This window comes from Aquarana catesbeiana, linkage group LG10 (genome assembly GCF_042186555.1).
Source record: "Aquarana catesbeiana isolate 2022-GZ linkage group LG10, ASM4218655v1, whole genome shotgun sequence".
Lineage (NCBI taxonomy): Eukaryota > Metazoa > Chordata > Amphibia > Anura > Ranidae > Aquarana > Aquarana catesbeiana.
Genome location: NC_133333.1, coordinates 112702548 through 112718613, shown reverse-complemented (window position 1 = coordinate 112718613; position 16066 = coordinate 112702548). Strand labels below are relative to the sequence as shown.

The 16066-nt window shown below is 42.7% G+C and overlaps 1 protein-coding gene across 1 annotated transcript in view; it reads right to left on the bottom strand.

The window, feature by feature from the left end:
• Nucleotides 1-16066, bottom strand: part of UBE4A (ubiquitination factor E4A) — a 75397-nt gene that overhangs the window by 12566 nt on the left and 46765 nt on the right. The window contains exons 12-18 of the mRNA XM_073602466.1: nt 13691-13823; nt 11348-11535; nt 11162-11262; nt 10954-11067; nt 8746-8920; nt 7147-7327; nt 438-585 (exon numbers count right to left, since the gene is read on the bottom strand). Coding sequence (XP_073458567.1) covers nt 438-585; nt 7147-7327; nt 8746-8920; nt 10954-11067; nt 11162-11262; nt 11348-11535; nt 13691-13823 — 1040 coding nt within the window. The remainder of the gene's footprint in view (nt 1-437; nt 586-7146; nt 7328-8745; nt 8921-10953; nt 11068-11161; nt 11263-11347; nt 11536-13690; nt 13824-16066) is intronic.

Here is a 16066-nt window from a genome sequence, read left to right as displayed (position 1 = left end):
GTTTGATGCACCGGGGTCGGCTCTGTCCCACTCTATCCCTGTCTTCTCTTTCCTTTCTTCTTCTTCCCTCTATTACTATTTTTTCCCCCTCTCTCCCACTGTCAGTATTCTTTTTATTTATTTCACAGTCAGATATAGTACTATACAATATTATTGGTCCTCACTGCTCCTCGTATAGACTATCACCGTCTGCTCCTAGAAGGCGGCGATGTGTTAGTGTCTACACTGGAAATGTTTCCAAGGATATACGGAAAGTGTGACTTGCATTGTATTACCCTATGTTGTGGACATCTGAAAGTTATCTGTATTATTTTATTCTGTTAAAAGCAATAAAAACATATTTGACTCTAAATGACTGGGGTAGGGAACTATTTCCCTAAACATACTCCACATTGCATTACAATGCAAGACTATTTACTGCCAAAGCATTTACTCACTTTAATCTTCTCAGCCAGATTAGTGAATGCCACGATCATATTTCCCGGCTTGTTTATTTTCTTTAAGACCCGTACAGTTTGAGCAAATAGCATTGGTGAATAGGAGCGACCATCCTTGGGTACTGAGGCACAGAAATTCTCTTCATCACTGAAAGAGAGAGAATAAGTACCGGGTATAACTACAGTTTGCATCTCTTTTGTGTTCTTTTTATGTGCACCTTTTATTTCTTTACACCCTCTACATCACATGTAAGGTTTTTACCTCAAAATGGTCTACAATGCATACATGGGACCAGATAATACCAAATTTCTTTTGTTTTTCAATCAAAAAGGGTTTTATTGCTCATAAAAAACAAACAGTACATTTATACATGAACCATAATCGACATTTTTTTCCCCAAGTATTAAAATAGCCATCCATCAAGTGTTATAGTTTACAGCTTAAAACTTTCAACATTCGGACTATATGTCCCGTCTGATTTGACCAGAAGTATGTTCTCCAGTTACCTCACACCTTCCTCCTCCATCCTTCATTACACATTTTCTACAGCTACATGTCATATTTGTCATGTGGCCTAGCTCCCAACCCTCTGGCAGATTCCTCATTCCGTCTTTGAATTTAAGCACTTCTTAACAATCTCATCTGTACCAATTCCACGGGGCTTATTCCAGGCACATCTAACCACGGGTCCCACAATCTATCAAATTTTCCAGGGCTCCCCCTGTGCTGGTATATATATTTTTCCATTATAAGTGTTTTTCCCATGTTTTGTATCCATGTTGTGCACCTAGGTAGCGTAGCAGATTTCCATCCCATCAGTATTACCTTCCTGGCCTGAAACAGTGCTCGTGCAAAGGCGACCCTCGTCCCCTCCTCCGCAATCACCCCCTCCAAAACTCCCAGTAAGCAACACAACGGATCTAGGGGGACATTGGCCTGGAACACCTGATTTAGTGTAGCCAGGACCTCCGTCCAATACCTATGGAGTTTGGGGCAACGCCAAAGGAGGTGAATCAGGTCCCCAGCTGCTGCCCTGCATCTGCCACATAGTGAGTCTGGTGCTCTGCCCATTCTGTATAGCTTTACAGGGGTATAATGTACTCTCAATAGGATATATAGTTGGGAGACCTTTTGCACCACGTTTAGTGAGCAGGTGTTAACCGCTTGCAAAGCTTCTTCCCACACCTCCCCGGAAATGGGGCCCACATCCGCCTCCCATTGAGCAGCCGCCCTCGTGGAATACCCTTCTAAGAATGACGATAATAGCATGTTATAGCATTGTGAGATTATGCCTTTAGTCTCTGACGCCTCCTGCATCATATGAAAAACCGGTGTGGGGGACTAGGACCAGTCTGTCGCATCCCCTTGTGCTTTAATTGCATGCTGTAATTGTAAATAATAAAATAACATACTGGTAGGCAGAGAATATTTAGCTTGTAAATCCTTAAAAGATAACAATGTTCCATTACTAAAAATCTGGTTCAAATGAGTGATACCCCTGCAGTGCCACCTGGGTCCTTGTTGGATCTTGGCTAGTTCTGCGTATGTTTTATTTTCCCAAAGCGGGCTATACTTGGTAAAGCCTGTCACATTTTGCAGTTGTTTAGCCTTGTTCCAAACCTTCTGGAGAAGTGTATATGTGGGCATTTGCTTGTTGGGCCTTTGGAAAAGATGGGCCTCCAATCCCTCGGGAACTGACTCCGCCCCTGTGCCCACCAGCATAAGCTTGGCCGATGAACCCATCGGCGAAGGAGCCATGGCACCTATCAGATGCTGCAATTGTGCTTCCAGGTAGTATATCCAGGGATTGGGGAGGGCAAGGCCTCCCCCCTCCTTTGAATACTGCAGCTGTTCTAATTTAATTCTGGGGGGTTTGGTGTGCCACAATAACAGCCGGAATAAGGAGTTAACCACCCTGAATATCTTCAGTGTAATAACTACCGGCGTGTTATGTAGCATGTACAGAAATTGTGGCATCAGAATCATCTTTATGAGATTAACTTTCCCTGCCAGGGACATTTTAAGTTTATTCCATACATTTATTTTATCTCTAAACCGCGATAGCAGAGGGTAGATATTCAGGCTACAGAATTCAGTAAGTTTGGGTGAAATGTTTATACCTAGGTATTTAAAGGTAGATACTATGGGTATCTGGCTCGGGGGTCTCTCATTAGTTATCGGCGATCCATCTATAAACATTAACGCTGATTTAGTCCAGTTAATAGTGAGGCCTGAAAAGTGGCCAAACTTCGTTATAAGGGACATTACCTGATCTAGGGACCCCTCCGCGTCTTCCAAGAACAGAAACATGTCGTCGGCGTAGAGCATGATTTTTTCATGCAGTTTGCCATACCGAAAACCCCTAATCTGTGGACAATCTCTCACCTGCGCCGCAAGGGGCTCTATAGCCAGTGCAAAGAGCAGGGGAGACAGAGGGCACCCCTGTCTGGTCCCCCTGCCCAATTCAAAGGCATGCGACATTCTATCTGCCATACGTATGGCTGCCCGTGGTGTATCATATAAGGAGGAGTCTGCATGTTTAAGTATAGTCGTCTAAGATTGGTTGCTGTAGATGTTCGAGGCATAAACCCTGCCTGATCTGAGTGGACAATTGATCTGACTATCCTATTGACCCGCATTGCCAACACTTTAGCTAGTAATTTAATATTGCTCTGTAGCAGCGATATAGGCCTGAAAGAGCCGGGATCTAAAGGGTCTTTACCCATTTTTAGCAGTAGTATGATATTAGCTTTAGTCATGGTGGTGGGCAGCCTTCCCAATGTAAAGGAGGCATTTAATACCTCAAGCAGTTTGGGTAAGATTATTTCGCCATATTGTGTATAGACCTCCATGGGAAGCCCATCGTCCCCCGGGGCCTTGCAAATGGGAAAAGAGGCTGCCGCCTCCCTCAACTCGTTTAGCGAGATTGGTGCTTCCATCTCTCCCCTCGCTTGGTGGGTCAGAGTTGGAAGTGTTATTGTACCCATGTATGTCTGCAGTTCCTCGTCTGTGTAATTGTCACATGGTTTGTATACCTCAGCATAAAAAGATGCCAGCTCCTCTATAATTTTCTTCAGACCAGACGTCCCAAGGAGCTACGTATCGCTCCTATAGCAGGGGACGACTGTTGAGATCTGGCTATCCTAGCCAACAGTCTGCCAGTTTTTTCACCCTCTTCGTAAAATGCTTGTTTGGTAAAAAACCGTTTGCGTTCCGCGGCGGAGGATCTCAACCAGTCCAGAGACTCCTGAGCCGATATCCATGCCTCCCTCACGGACTCGGATGAGTCTAGGACAAAAGCAAGCTCCAATTGCTTCACCCAGTCTTCCACCTGCACCAATAAGGCTGAGGAATTGTGTTTTATGTCTGCAATTTCAGCTATGTACCCCTTAGGCATGCCTTAAATGCATCCCATCTCATTAGTAAATCAGTTTGTCTCTGGTTGTCAGAAAAGTATTGTTCTATCTGTTTCACTATTCTATCGTGGGAAGTAAAAAGTTTTAACCAAAAGGCATTCAGTTTCCAGGGTGCTCTCGGTAGTGAGGTCGCCGGCCTGGTAATAAGGTAGGCGGCCAGAGGGGAGTGTTCAGAAACCCCCCGGGGTAAATAATCCACCTTATGCAGAATGCTTAGAAGTTGCGGGGACCCCACGCACAGGTCTATACGGGAGAGTGACCCATGGGTTTTGGAGAAGCACGAGAACTGTTTGGTCGTGGGGTGTTTAGCTCTCCACAAGTCTGTCCATCCCACCTCTACCAGTAATCTACTCAAAATAGTGCCTCTGTTCCCCGAAAGCGGTTGTGCCGGGGGATGCCTGTCAAGTCTGGGATCTAGGTAGCCATTAAAGTCTATACCAAATTTCTTAAAGTGGAACTATACTGCATCTCAGCACCACAAACCAAAAATGCCATTTAATTAATTTTTAATATTCAAAGCAAACTCCCCTCATCCATCCATGTGTCTATACTTTGTTTTGCTGAGAAATCACTTTGAAAAACACCCCACTGCATTTCTGGCCATGGCCATCTTAAAGTGAATGTAAACCCTCCATATACCCAGTGAAGAGCCTCAGGTGATACACAGAGATGAAACAAATCCTCCTACATAAGTTTTACAACTATACCTGCTGTCTTCATCTTTATGTACTGTTTAGAAAGGGCACATCCTGTTAGAATTTTCTCTTCCAGATTCACCTGTGGGTGTGGATTCTTGCTATACACTGTGAGAAACACACCCCCTCCCAACACATGCAGAGCTTGCCTCTGAATAGTTCAGCTTTGTGCTAATTTATGTATAACTCCCTCCCTGACACAAACTTCAGGTTCTGTCTGGGAGAACTTGTCATCAGGCTGATAACAGACGAACACGGAGCAGGAGACAGCTACGGGACATAGTGCTTGGAAGAAAGAGAACAAATCTCTGCAGATATATGTGCCAAGCTCAAATTTCATGAATCGGGTTTACATCCACTTTAACCACTTGCCAATCGCCTTCTGCATATATACTGCGGCAAGGCGGCTCGGCTGCGCAAACAACGTACCTGTACTTCAGTCTGTGCATGTGGCACTGTGGGCACCGAGAGAGGCAGAACGGGGACCTGCCTATGTAAACAAGGCAGATGCCCGTTCTGACAGGGGAGGAGAGAGAGATCAGCTGTTCCTAGTGATCAGGAACAGCGATCTCTCTCTACTCCCTGTCAGTCCGTCCCCCTGACAGTTAGAAACCCCTCCCTAGGGAACACTTAACCCTTTGATCACCACTAGTGTTAAATATTTCCCTGCCAGTGCCAGTTATACAGTGATCAGTGCATTTTTATAGCACTAATCGCTGTATAAATGTCACCGGTCTCAAAAAAGTGTCACCTTGGGTCAGATTTATCTGCCCTGCAATGTCGCAAGCCCGCTAAAAATCGCTGATCCCCGCCATTACCAGTAATAACAATAAAAAAAAAAAAAAAAAAGTCCCTAAATCTTTCCCCAATTTTGTAGACGCTATAGCTTTTGCGCAAACCAATCAATATACGCTTGTTGCGATTTTTTACCAAAAAATATGTAGCAGACTACATATTGGCCTAAACTGATGAATAAATTTGTTTTTTTAGATTTTTTTTCAAAATTGTCAGTCTTTTTTTGTTTATAGAGCAAAAAAAAAAAAAACCCCGCAGAAGTGATAAAATAACACCAAAAGAAAGCTCTATTTGTGGGGAAAAAAATACATCAATTTTGTTTGGGTACAACATCGCACGACCGCACAATTGTCAGTTAAAGCGAAGCAGTGCCGTATCGCAAAAAATGGCCTGGTCATTAAGGGGGTAAATCCTTCCGGGGTTGTGGTTAAATAAGGGCAGATGGTTCATGTCGCATTTACTTCCTGAAATCCATCTGCCCTTAGTTTAGGCATGCAGGCATAAGGTGTGCTTAGATGAGAAAACCCCTCCTCCCCTCCTGAAGACTCCTGGGATGTATAACATCATTCACCTAGGCCTGGAAACCAGGAAGTAACTGACGAAATATAAAAACAAGTTCAAAACAAGTAAATATGACCCACTTTAATATCTATTTGCTAATGCTAACATAGATTTAAAGCAGTAGTAAACTCCGCTTTGCAACTTTTACCTACAGTTAAGCTTATTATTAAGCTTACCTGTACGTAAAATTTATATCTCCTAAACATGAACCATTTAGAAAATAGTCACATATTTTGCAGCCAGTGACATCGCCTGCACATGCGCACTGCGCTCTCAAGGGATGGTATACTGAGTATGTCATCCCTTCAGATCGCTGTGCCACAACCATGGCTCATGTGCACATGCTCAGGAATGACGTCATCAGACCTAGCCATTCAAACAGCCAGAGCCCTGCGAACTTGGAAAGAAGACTGAGTGAAGACAGAAGCCCTGTCAGTGGTGATGCTGGAGGGCTTCGTTTTAAAGTAAAAGATGCAATGCGATGCATACTAGCAGAGGATGCCATTTGTTTTCTTTTTTCTGGATGTAAACATCCCTTGTGACAGTAATAGGCATGTGAGAGGTACTCTTTATGGAGAGATCGGGGTCTATAAGACCACAAACCCCTCCACCACAGCACTTCAAAGTATGCAAAATGTCAAGATCGGCATTTTAAATACTTTATTTTTTAAAACTGGCGCCTTTAAGATGGCAGTAATCCGGGAAGTAAGGTCATGACATCGCTTCTGTATTACTAGATCCGAGACCCGAACGAAGCATTGGCTTTGTTCGGGTCTTCGGCCAGCCGACAGACGTGCCGGCTGGTTGCTTGGGCCTCCCGGTGTGACGGGAGAGCCCGGGCAAGTGGCAGAAGGCGGTGGGAACGTCCCCTCCCGCTGCTTGTAATAACAGCCGAGCGGCTGCTGAGCCACATTGGTTGGTATTACAATAAAGTCGACTGTCTGCTCTAAATAACGGTACCGGGGAGATGCATCACCCCGGTAAAACCCCTTGAAGCAATATCGGTCAGTTTTTTGACTGATACCTCTAAAAAAAGTGAATATCGGCCGCACCAGTAATCGGTCAATCCCTAATAAATACCAATAATAAATAAATAAAAATAAATAATAATGACTGAAAGGTAAAAAAAAAAAAAAAAAAAAAAAAAACACTTTTAGCTAGAAGATCATACACTGAAGAAGCCATTGAATAACAGGTTACGTTTACCCCTTAAACCCCTTATGACGTAATACAACGTTTACCTTAAGTTCAAGTAGATGGTGCAGATATCGGAAACCAGTTGCTGTGGCTTGAAGTCAAATTCACTAAAATCTTTCACTTTCAAGGCCCCCATCTTAGGACCCACGAGATGCTGGAGGAAGTAGTTAAGCATAGAAATAATACGTTCTGCCAAAAATGGCTGGACAAAAAGTGAGCATATATCTAAAGAAAAAAAAGAAACAGATTTTGTTAAGCCAACAAGCCACCATCCACAGAGTTGGAGGCAGAAAGCAAGTTTGCTAATAAATATCATATCTCAATATGACTGCTGTACCATGAATTTGATTACAGGAGAGGATGACCTCATCAATACGCTGCTGCTGCTTCACTGTCCAATCAGCAGGCTGGCAGAAAAATAATGACCGAGGTAGCAATGACATAAGATAGATGTAATTACCTTGATTTCAAAGCTTAGGAATGACCAGGCACAGGGAAGATGTTCAAACCTTTATTTCTCTCAACCTATCTTCTAAATATAGCCTTTAGTTTACCTCAATCTAACCATTAGACCTAAGCCTGAACCTGAGCTCTACCCTAAATTAACCCCTAACCCAAACATCTGAAAGTATTTCACAGTGTATGTCATTTACCGTGGTCTTTCAAGAAATATTTTATTCCTCTAAAAACCCTGCAAGTACAGAAACATATTTGCTGAAGTGCCTCTCATCTCCTAAGGCTTGTTGTGGGCTGACAACACATTTTTGTGAACTGATTGGTGTCAGCCCTGCCCAGTTGTCTTTTGTGAAACTACTCAAACCATCCCCCTATTCTATACAACATAAAGTGTAATTGTTAAAATATGGATTTTTTACTAAATCACACACTTGTAGAAAGTATTACCCAAAAACAAAAGCAAAAGAGAGTGCACATCCACCCTAGTGTAACACAATTTTATTAGATTAACAAAAAAAAAAACATAATCCAATGCACTCACAAGGGATGGAGAACTGACAGACACATTGTTCCTAGCCGCCTCTCCTGGATCACCACAGTCACTGTCCAAAGGGGGGAAAACATCCCAGTAGTGCTGGATGGAAGCCTCAGTTTTCCTGTCTCAATGGAGCCGCCGTCACTCAGCAAGGCTTGCAGGGACCCGCTGCGCATGGGCCCAGTACAGCCAGTGCCACGCATGGGTGGAATGTAAAAAAACATTTTTTCCATTCTACCCGTCTACGGCGCCGGATGGACCACTCGCTGAGTGACAGCGGCTCCATTGATACAGGAAAACGGACACTTCCATCCAGCGCTTCTGATATCTTTTCCCCCCTTTGGACGGTGAATGTGGCGATCCAGGAGAGGCGGCTAGGAACACTCTTCAACGTGTTTGTCAGTTCTCCATCCCTTGTGAGTGCATTGGATTACATTTTTTTTTTTGTAATATAATAAAATTGTGTTACACTAGGGTGGATGTGCACTCTTTTGCTTCTGGGTAATACTTTTTACAAGTGTGTGATTTAGTAAAAATACATATTTTAACAAATGTGTCCAAAGCTACAAGTGTCATCCCATTATTTAGACATTTCCTTTTTCCTCCTGGAACCTGGAACAAGTATTAAAAAAATCAGTCTTACATACTTTACCTGATGTAAGAAATGCCAAGGTCCCAATGGTTTCATTTGACATGATGTTGTGGAACCTGGCTAACTGGCCAAACATGAGTAGATTGGAGTCCTTCTCCCGTCGGCTCTCGGTGCTCAAATTATCCCATTCGCCCCGGTCCCTTTCTATTTGAAGTACTTTAATTTTGCTCAGGTACTGGAAGTCAAGAAAGAGACAAGAAAAAGGGAAATCATCAGAACACACCTAATCTGGAAATTCCATGTAGAGACACTGGGGTTGATTTACTTTGCAGGTGCAAGTTGTGCTCATTTTCCCGACAGCTTCGTGAATGTGGTGAAGATTCACTTTGTAAACAATACCCATATTTAAAAAAAACAGCATTTTTGCTGGCACATTTGGATGATGGAAATAAGCAGAGCATCACCACAGTCACTAAGCTCTGGGGAAATGAGTGCAACAGCAGAGAAAAGTAACAGTATCTCTGCAAAGGGAATCCCCAGCCCCTATACTCATCTTACCAGCACTCCTTCCTCCTCTACAGCCAGCGCAAAAATGTCAGCAAACTTGGCAAATGGAGACTTCACTCTTCATGACGTGACAATGCTTGGGGCCAAGCAACCTGCTAGATCTGATCACTGTCACAGTGATGGAGGGTTACATGCTCTATACCCAAAAGTGATGAGTTCTGTGGATGGCTGCAGTAGAGGGAGTGCTAGCAAGGTGAGTATAAATGTATTGGGGGAAAGGGGCCTTTCAGAGACGATTTCATCTGTCACTTTGCCCTGCATGAATAAAATGATGGGGTCTATTAGACCCCAGATCTCTCCACTGCTGGATCAGTTTGATCAAGATCGACTTGAGCAGATGCTTTACAAGGCAGTAATAGCTTGTAAACAAACAAACCAAAACTGGAAGTGAAAAACTAATCGCTTCCGCTTTTTGACATCACATAGTGGGAAGAACATACACAAGCCCCTCTCACTCTGTCTAGTGCACCTGATGCGAGTGGTCACATTGGTATCAGACTCCCGGTGGGACAGGAGAGCACGGCAAAGACATCAGGCAGCAGTGGGAGGGGGGCTGTATAGCCACTCAATCACTTTTACATTGTAGGGAGTTTCTGGTGGCATAAAATAATATCTGGGTTATGGCTACAACCATGACCCAGATATCACCGTTCCCATCCAAGGACATACAGGTAACAATGGGAAGCAGTTAAAAACAAAAATGTGGTATATTGCAGTTTACCAGTCCTTAGATGTGGCAGCGGCATTCGTTTTCTGTTTTCAGACTTCTTTTTCTTGAATTTTCCCCTGGTAATCCTGCAAATAGCACCCTTCCTGTTCCTTCATAACTACGCCTTTTTCTCCACTGTATTATGGAAACAGCCATGGGGTGGACTTCACACGTCTCTTTTCACCTCTATTATATGGTGGATTCATCGTAGTAGTAACACAAGAACGAGGTTTTTACATCCTTTAAAGTGTTACTAAACCCACAACAGTAAAACCAGACTAAAGCATACTCATTGTTGGACCTAAGGGGCTAATCTTTTGCATTGTGTATAATGGCTGTTCGATCCTGTCTCTCTGATCCTCCTCTTCTTCCACTGTCTCCAAAAAATGACCTGATATTTACAGAGCCAGGGGACGGATTACACATACTCCGTTTAGTGTGTATTGCTAGAGAGTTTTTTTTTTTCTTGGGAGAGTGCATGTGATCAGCACAGGGCCAATCAGCACTGTCCAGACAGTGGATCAAGGGAGAATGAAAACGCCTCCTACAAGCTTTACTAGGAATGGATAGAAGTCACAAGGCTACTATATGCTGCTGATGAGAAAAGGTATTTATCAGTTTATATTTACTAAGATAATTGCATTTCCATATTCTGTGTACTGTGGGAGACTAGATATAGTGACTGCAGGTTCTGGGTTTAGTAACACTTTAAGGCATACACGTAGTGACAAAGACACTGTATTTCTCGCAAGATCAACAGGTATTTTGTGTAGGTTTTTAGCCTGGAGAATGAAAACGAATACAGCCACCAAAACTAAAAACAAGAAGTGTGTTACTTGTAGGATCACCAGGTGAAAATAAGGGGGGAAAGGGAATAGGGAAAATATTGTAGCTATTGTATCTGAGGACTGGTAAGCTTCAATACATAAAACTTTTTGTATGCATTAAAACCATCACGCTTATTATTGTTCCATTTTTTTTTTTTTTTTTACCTGGATAGCCTCATCCAATAAGAATACAGCATCATTCATCAATAAATTGAGAAATCGCAAAAACAGTGGTGGGTTCACAGCTTCAAGGTTTTCTGCTGCATAGTCAGCTAGATTCTGTGGAACACAAAAGTGTTGTTAATAAAAAGGAAGATTAGCCAATCACAGATGAGCATGCCAGAAGTAGCATGAATTATGGGGAACCGCTAACCTTTATACTCTGCCGATATGTGTCCTGTCCCCACATATATCTTAAAATAGGGTACATAGGCCGCCGATAGTTAAACTTCTGCTCAAACTGATGGGGGTCCCCTGTGGAAGAATATTTAGCATACTTAATTAAAGTAGTGTAAAGGTAGAGCCTTTGTGCGATGAAACACTATTCTGCTATACATACCTGTAAATTCTATATCGACAAACACTTTTATAAGAGCTTCTGCGAGGCGTGGTGCATGCCGGTATGAACAAAAGATTCGCTGGCGGTGGAAGACACTGGAGATTAGTGGATTCTGAGTTTGCTCCAAATGAGGCATCACAGCCTCCAGTACCTCTGCTAACTTGGCACGAAGGTGAGGATTTTTCATTCTGAAAAAAATATATTAATTACATTTCTATAAAGTATTAAAAAGAGCAACTGCAGGCAACATGTGCAATCTGTATAGAACAACAGAACCTAGCAGGCTTTGTAAAAGTCTTTAAAGTATGGCTGCAACCTCCTGCAAGGCATTCTGTGCTGCCCAATCTTCCATAATAGGTCTAAAACCCTCTTTATGTAATGTTTCCCACAGACTGCAGTGGGCATGAAAAACTGGCACAAGCTTTTTTTTTTTCCTGAATGAGGGGTATAATACACAAAACACTGGTAACTTTTACATGGTCTCCAGAGTTCAGCAGTAATGTATTAACCAATATTACTTACTGGACTCCGGAGACCATGTAAAAAAGTTACCAGTGTTTTGTGTAGTATACCCCTCATTCAGAAAAAAAAATCTATTGTATTAACCTGCTTAAAAGAGAAGTATTGAATCATACTTACCTAGGTGGATGCAGCAACTGTCCCCCGCCGGCTCTAAGGCTGAGAACCGAGCGATCAAACACTGTTGATTGCTTGGTTCTCAGTGCTCTGTGAGCAGAGAGTTGATGACTTCTAGTCACCGGCTCTCTGCTCTGCTCCAAACCCCCCTCCCCACTCACTGCAGAGCTGGGCTGTGGAGGGATGGGAGCAGCCAGCTCAGGCTCTCAGCAACTTGCCAGGAGACTGATTTGGGTACCGATCCAGGCATGTGGGTGGATCTCGACCATATGGTCACGATCTTTCCCGAACCTGGACTGACCCTGTGACGTTAGCCGACATCCGGCTTCAGCCTGTCTGCTGAAAACAGGTCACAGGAGTGCAAAACAATCTGCACTCCTGTGATCCACAGGTGAAGTACAGCCAAACGAGCTTGGACTACTACCTCCTTTCACATATACATACACCGATCAACCATAACATTATGACCACTGAAAGGTAAAATGAATAACATTGATTATCACATTACAATGGCATCTGAAAAAGGGTGGGATATATTAGGCAGAAAGAGAACATGTTGTCCCTGAAGTTGATGTGTTGAAAGCAGAAAAAATGGGCAAGCGTAAGGATTTGAGCAACTCTGACAAGGGCCAAATTGTAATGGCTAGATGACTGGGTCAGAGCATCTCCAAAACTGCAGCTCTTGCGGGATATTGCTGGAAACTACAGGCCTGTCAGTCTAATATCAGTAGTATGTAAACTATTTGAGGGGATAAGGGACCATATCCAAGAATTTGCTGATAAAAACAATATTATTATTAGTAATCAGCATGGGTTTACGAAAGGTCGCTCTATACAATACAAGAGCAGAGTGACTGATCATCAGTCTGCTGCTTCTCCTTTCAATGACCAGTTACTGGCTGGGGACGGGAAAAGACCTGTAAGTGTTACTGCAAAAAAAAAAAAGCATCAAAAATGTCTCCTGCTCTGCCAGACAGGGCTGTACTAAGTGGCAGAGCTATGTAAATATCCGGGCTGGATGAAAAGAAAAACAAGTTTTTAAGCAGGTAAAACAGCTGCCTTATATATGCATTTCATCAGTTTATGTACGTTCTGCCTTAAAGTGCTTGCAAACCTCAAATATGAAATTTGAACAAAGCATATCAAAGTAAAGTGTAATTTCTGTCTGCTGCTTCTTTCCTCTGCTATCAGCATGAGTCACTTATGACAAGTTTTCCTGACACCAAGAGAAAAATGGTGACAGGGGAGGGAGCTCCAGCTGATTGACAGCCTCAGCTCTGTTCCTGTGTGAATTGTGTGTGGGGGGAGGGGGGGTGTTCCTTCCCTCCAATCAGCTCTCATCTCTTCTCACTGAGATCTGAAGAGTGAAATTTTATCTCTCCGCCCCCTTTATTTTGACAGCTCAGACAAGCTTTATAAATTCTGGAATTTTAATGAATGTAGAGAAGAGAAGACTGCAGATAAACAGGTACAACTTATGTAGGAGGATTTGTTTCATCTCTGTGCATCACCTGAGGCCAGTCACTTCACTGGGTATATGGAAGAGTTTATAACCACTCTAAGTAACAGAATCATAACCCACATGGGGCAATATTAGACAGGCTCCTGAAAAACTAAAATACATTTCCTAAACGTTGATAATACAGAAAATTTCTTACTCTACCTGTCCAGTGCAGTAACACTTTCCACATTTCCTGGCATTCTTACCTTTCAATATTGCCTAAGAACACAGTAATAAAGTCCAGTATCTGTTCTAAAGATTCAGCTGCCGTTTCCAAAAATTCATCTGCAAACCGTCTCAGGAAGATGAAAAAATCACCAAGATTATCAGCGAAGAACTCTGTTAAAAAACAAAATGCAGAATATTTGTCAAACTAAATCCCAACAAATATTTTTATGATATTTGCTGATGTCTGTTGGCGTTGGATGACACATAAAATATATTGTAGAGAATAACAACGCACTCCAGTGATTGCCCATCGTTCCTTCCTCTGTCACAGCTGCCATCAGAAGACTAATGCCCTGTACACACGGTCGGACATTGACCGGACATTCTGACAACAAAATCCATAGATTTTTTCCGATGGATGTTGGCTCAAACTTGTCTTGCATACACACGGTCGCACAAAGTTGTCGGAAAATCCGATCGCTCTGAACGCGGTGACGTAAAACACGACGTCAGGACTATAAACAGGGCCGTAGCCAATAGCTTTCGTCTCTTAATTTATTCTGATAATGCGTGGCACTTTGTGCGTCGGATTTGTGTACACACAATCGGAATTTAACCGATCGGATTTTGTCGTTGGAAAATTTTATAGCCTGCTCTCAAACTTTGTGTCATGGAAATTCCGACAGAAAAAGTCAGATGGAGCCCACACACGATCGGAATTTCCGACAACACAATCCAATCGCACTTTTTCCGTCTGAAAATCCGACCGTGTGTACAGGGCATTATGCTTGGCCACTAGGCCAGTTGTGATGGAGGATTGAGACCTGGGGAATTGTTGGAAAGGTTAAGTATCATTAGGTCAGCAGAAATCCTATTCTTCAATACAAGTGGGTTAGGAGAGCCCTGCTCATTGCTCATGAGAGCTTACAAACGCTTCACACAGGTCCTTTCACTTTTCTTTAATAGGAAAATCGCAGAGTCTCATTTATCACTTCAGCTCCGGAAGATTTTTCATAACCAGGCCATATTTTATATAAATTTCACACAAACAGAGCTTTCTTTTGGTGGTATTTGATTATAATCTGCTACATGTCTCGTAAAAAAAAAAAAAAAAAAAAAAAAAATCACAAAAGTATATATATATATATATATATATGTATATATATATGTATATGTATATATATATATATATATATATATATATATATATATATATATATATATATATATATATATATATATATATATATATATATATATATATATATATATATATATCTCACAAAAGTGAGTACACCCCTCACCACATATTTGTAAATATTATATTCTATCTTTTCATGTGACAACATTGAAGAAATGACACTTTGCTACAATGTAAAGTAGTGAGTGTACAGCTTGTATAACAGTGTAAATTTGCTGTCCCCTCAAAATAACTCAACACACAGCCATTAATGTTTAAACCACTGGCAACAAAAGTGAGTACACGCCTAAGTGAAAATGTCCAAACTGGGGCCAAAGTGTTCAAATTTTGTGTGGCCACCATTATTTTCCAGAACTGCCTTAACCCTCTTGGGCATGGAGTTCACCAGAGCTTCACAGGTTGCCACTGGAGTTCTCTTCCACTCCATGATGACATCGCGGAGCTGGTGGATGTTAAGAGACCTTGCGCTCCTCCACCTTCTGTTTGAGGATGCACCAAAGATGCTCAATAGGGTTTAGGTCTGGAGACATGCTTAGCCAGTCCATCATCTCAGCTTCTTTAGCAAGGCAGTGGTCGTCTTGGAGGTGTGTTTGGGGTTGTTATCATGTTGGAATACTGCCCTGCGGCCCAGTCTCCGAAGGGAGGGGATCATGCTCTACTTCAGTATGTCACAGTACATGTTGGCATTCATGGTTCCCTCAATAAACTGTAGCTCCCCAGTGCCGGCAGCTCTCATGCAGCCCCAGACCATGACACTCCCACCACCATGCTTGACTGTAGGCAAGACACACTTGTCTTTGTACTCCTCACCTGGTTGACGCCATCTGAACCAAATAAGTTTATCTTGGTCTCATCAGACCACAGGACATGGTTCCAGTAATCCATGTCCTTAGTCTGCTTGTCTTCAGCCGTGTTTGTGGGCTTTCTTGTGCTTCTTCTTTAAAAGAGGCTTCCTTCTGGGACGGTAGCCATGCAGACCAATTTGATGCAGTGTGCGGTGTATGGTCTGAGCACTGACAGGCTGACCCCCCACCCCTTCAACTTTTGCAGCAATTCTGGCAGCACTCATACATCCATTTCCCAAAGACAATCTCTGGATATGACGCTAAACACGTGCACTCAACTTCTTTGGTCGGCCTGTTCTGGGTGGAACCTGTCCTGTTAAACCGCTATATGGTCTTGGCCACAGTGCTGCAGTTCAGTTTCAGGGTCT